The sequence below is a fragment of the Saprolegnia parasitica genome (genome assembly GCF_000151545.1).
Source record: "Saprolegnia parasitica CBS 223.65 unplaced genomic scaffold supercont2.74, whole genome shotgun sequence".
NCBI lineage: Eukaryota > Oomycota > Saprolegniomycetes > Saprolegniales > Saprolegniaceae > Saprolegnia > Saprolegnia parasitica.
The window spans coordinates 44,465-48,352 of NW_012156468.1; the positions used below are offsets into that span (position 1 = coordinate 44,465).

The 3,888-nt window shown below is 56.5% G+C and overlaps 2 protein-coding genes across 2 annotated transcripts in view; both read right to left on the reverse strand.

Annotated features, from left to right (window-relative positions):
• Positions 1–762, reverse strand: part of SPRG_21037 (hypothetical protein) — a gene marked incomplete at both ends in the record, with an annotated part of 2,265 nt that extends 1,503 nt beyond the window's left edge. Inside the window, one exon of the mRNA XM_012351119.1 lies at positions 57–762. Within this exon, the coding sequence (XP_012206509.1) occupies positions 57–762 (706 nt within the window). The remainder of the gene's footprint in view (positions 1–56) is intronic.
• Positions 763–1,928: 1,166 nt separating this feature from the next.
• SPRG_11557 (hypothetical protein) lies at positions 1,929–3,087 on the reverse strand. Its single transcript, XM_012351081.1, has one exon. The coding sequence runs from the start codon at positions 3,064–3,066 to the stop codon at positions 1,993–1,995; it is 1,074 nt and encodes a 357-aa protein (XP_012206471.1). The 5' UTR covers positions 3,067–3,087; the 3' UTR covers positions 1,929–1,992.
• Between the last annotated feature and the right edge of the window lie 801 nt (positions 3,088–3,888).

Here is a 3,888-nt window from a genome sequence, read left to right on the forward strand (position 1 = left end):
CTGCGCGATGTACGTTGCCAACGCCACCGCGTCCGAGTCGGTCATTGAGTTTTCACCGTCAGCCGGCGACAGCCGAAGACCAAGGCGGTCGGCGCCAATCGCGTCCGAGATGGCAGTGACTACTTCGCGCAGAAACCGAGCGCGGTTCTCGATCGAGCCGCCGTACACATCGCCGCGCTTGTTGGCACCGTCTTTGAGAAACTGGTCGACCAAGTACCCGTTCGCACCGTGGATTTCGACGCCGTCAAAGCCCGCGATCTCGACGCAGTTGCGCGCACCGATGGCAAACTGCGTGACAGTCTCGGCGATCTCGTGGAGCTCGAGCGCCCGGGGCACAGCGTTCGGAACCTTGTCACCCGACCCGCTGTGGGTGAGACCTTCGATCGCGATCGCGGACGGCGCGACGTTCTCGGCACCGTCGTTGAGAATCGGGTGCGCGGCGCGACCGGCGTGCCAGATCTGGCAAAAGATCTTGCCGCCCTTGGCGTGGACCGCGTCCGTGACCTTCTTCCACGCCGCCAACTGCTCGGGCGTGTGCACACCGGGCTCCGAGTAGAAGGCCGACGTCTTGGGCGCGATCATCGAGCACTCGGCAATGATGAGGCCAGATGCAGCGCGGTCGGCGTAGTGCTGGACCATGGCCTCCGTCGGGATGTGGTCGCCAGGCGTCGCGCGGCAGCGCGTGAGTGGCGCCATGAGGATGCGATTCGCGAGCTCAAGGCAGCCGAGCTTGAGGGGCGTAAAGAGGTTGTTGGCAGCCATGATCGTTAGATGTTGTCGAAGAGCCGAATTGGAAAATGACGAGCTTTGAGAGAACGAACTGGAGGCGTCACAACAGCGTGGTATGTGGTGTAGAGCTGCAATGAAACAGAAGTCTTTGGAGATCGGCACCTGCTACAGTATACTAGTAGTCGAGCTGAGAAATTGTGGTCATATCGTACTTAAGGATATTTCAGAAAGTCTTCGGAATTTTTATTAGGTCGCACCATACAAACTTCAAGACGTCGACGACGGCTTGCCTATATGGTACACCTTGACCACGCAGTAGACAGATGCTGAAGAACTAGAAACGCACCGCGTGGGGGATGATGCGCGTAACGCACGCCTCGTCTCCGGGCGCAGTTATGCGGTGCCGACGTCGGCAGGAAGGTTTCGTTGGCGAAAAATTCCCACCCAAAGCAGGCAACAGAGGGACGCAGTCTCGCGCAGAGAGCTGCTGTCGTGTACACTTGACACTGCTCGGTATGCAGTAGATAGTTGGAGATGTTGCTGGACGGTGGTGCGATGGACCGCTTACTTGGTTGCCAATTATCGGTAAATCAGTTCGATTGCATTGCGTTCTGCGACGAGTCCTTCATCGCTGAGAACCTAAAATGACGGCGGCAGATACCGCTGACGGCTATTGAATTCAGAGCAGCTACTATTACTATCCAGTGGTAGATAGGTTAGGACGACCAAGGCAAAATTGATCGAGTGGTACCTTTTGTAATACTCTAGCACGCGTCTAGCACGCGTAGGGTCTCTGGCGCTGGTCCTCCGCCACGGATGTTTTGCCGCTGTGCTGTGCCGATTTCGGCACGAAGGCCCACCCAGCAACCACTGCCCAGAAACTACTGTTCGATATCGAGGTGGCGCTTCTTCGTTTTAATGCATTAGCGGGTTCGAAGCACCCGTAGCAATTGTACCGATGAACAAGTCTGTTAGGATTTGTATAGAATTTGTATCCTGGTACGCCGCTGCAAAGTCTGGATAGTTGTGCAACGACCGTAGTCGTACCCTAGATTATACAGTATACTACGTGTTTACTCAATATACGCTATACATTATGCTCCTTACGACATAAGTCTCTGCACTACTCAAGTCACCACCTCGTGCGCCTGCATCGGACTCTAGCGGTTCCGACAAAGTCCACATTTTTCTTTTAGAAACCGTGATCGATGAATATTCGTTGGATTGTTTATGTCTTTTTTCTATATAAACGATATCAAACCCTTAGGCCGTCGACTCTTCAAGCAATGGGTAGTCGTTGTAGCCTTCGTCACCCTGAGCAAAGTACGTCTTTGGGTTGCCTTCGTTCAGCGGCGCGTTCTTCTGAAACCGAGCGACGAGATCTGGGTTGGCCACGTACGCTGCGCCAAACGCAACTGCATCCAGCTTGCCGGTCGCAATCGCTTCATTAGCCTCGTCGCGCGTGTACGATTGGTTGCCAACGAGCACGCCCTTGTAGTGCTTGCGGTAGATCTCCAAGTGCTCGTTCGAGTCTCCTCGGCGGATGTGGATAAACGCAAGGTTAAAGTCGTTGAGCGTCTTTGCGAGGTATGTCGCCAAGGCGACCGGGTCCGAGTCGTGCATCGAGTTGTACCCATCCGCGGGTGAGAATCGAACACCAACGCGGTCCGCGCCAATTGCGTCCGAGACCGCCGTCAAGATCTCCCGGACAAATCGCGCCCGGTTCTCGATCGAGCCACCGTACGCGTCCGTGCGCGTGTTGCTGCTGTCCTTGAGGAACTGGTCGATGAGGTACCCGTTGGCGCCATGGACCTCGACGCCGTCAAAGCCCGCGATTTCGACGGCGCTTTTGGCTGCGGTCGCAAACTGTGCGACGAGGTCGCTGATCTCGTTGAGCGTGAGCGGGCGGGGCACGACGTACGGCACCTTGCCGTTGGGACCGTGCGTGTAGCCGTCAATCGCAATTGCTGACGGCGCGACGTTGTCTGCGCCACGGTTCAGATCTGGGTGCGCCGCACGGCCACCGTGCCAGATCTGGAGAAAGATGGTGCCACCCTTGGCGTGAACCGCGTCAGTAATCTTCTTCCACGCGACGAGCTGCTCGGGCGAGTAGACACCTGGCTCGGTCCAGAACGTTGACGAGTTGGGTGTGATCATGGTCGCTTCGGCGATGATGAGGCCCGACGACGCGCGGTCGGCGTAGTGCTGGATCATGGGTGTCGACGGAATGTGGTCGTCGGCGGTGGCGTGGCAGCGCGTGAGCGGTGCCATGAAAATGCGGTTGGGCAGCGTGAAGCGGCCGAGCGTGAGGGGCGTAAAGAGGTTCTTGGCTGCCATGATTGTTCTTGATGATGGAAGATTGAAGAATGCCGTTTGGCAACTCATCGGCCGTGTCGTGGACTAGAACTTCGACGAAGGAAGTCACGTCCCACGGCGTTGACGTGCACAGGGCCCCCGCATGGCGGGACATGGGGATCGGCACCCAATGAGATTTTGATCAAACGCCGGATGTGAAGCATACCGTTGCCACCTCGGAACACGAATATATGTAGTGTCATCGCTTGCCTCCTGCTTGCCTCCTGGAAACGTGAATGCCTTTCCTTGTATGTATAGGTGTCCATCGAGACAAATCTAGTGTTGTTGTTGGAAGATTTCGTTGAGGAACACGTGTTTGCTTGCTTGCCTTTGAACTGAGCCAGCCACGCGGCAATGTTTGGCTAGTAACGGACGTCAAGGTCGCATTCAAGCACCCGTCCGTAATACGAACGACATCGCCAAAGAATTCGATGAAGGAATTGGCTCTCGGAAGGGACCACTGTCAAGTGGTATGAATTACACTATGGTCCAGTACCCGTGAGCTGCCGCCGTGCACTGAACGTCCGCGCGGCGAGCTTATGTGTCTCCGCGAATTCGTCCCGTCTTCGGGATGGAACAAGTGAAATCTGAAAAATAGTATCGTGATGTGTATGGAGAGCACAAACTGAAGCCCGCCGACGTCGTGCCCCGCCAAGGACGCGCTTGCAGCTACCGACCCGTCACCTGGCGTCGAGGAGACTTCTACGAGGCGCCTGCTGCCGTAGCCGCCGCAGCCGAGCTCCGGCTACCCGACGCTATCTTACCCAAGTTACGCCGACTTCGTCTACCAAGTGATGCTCCGCG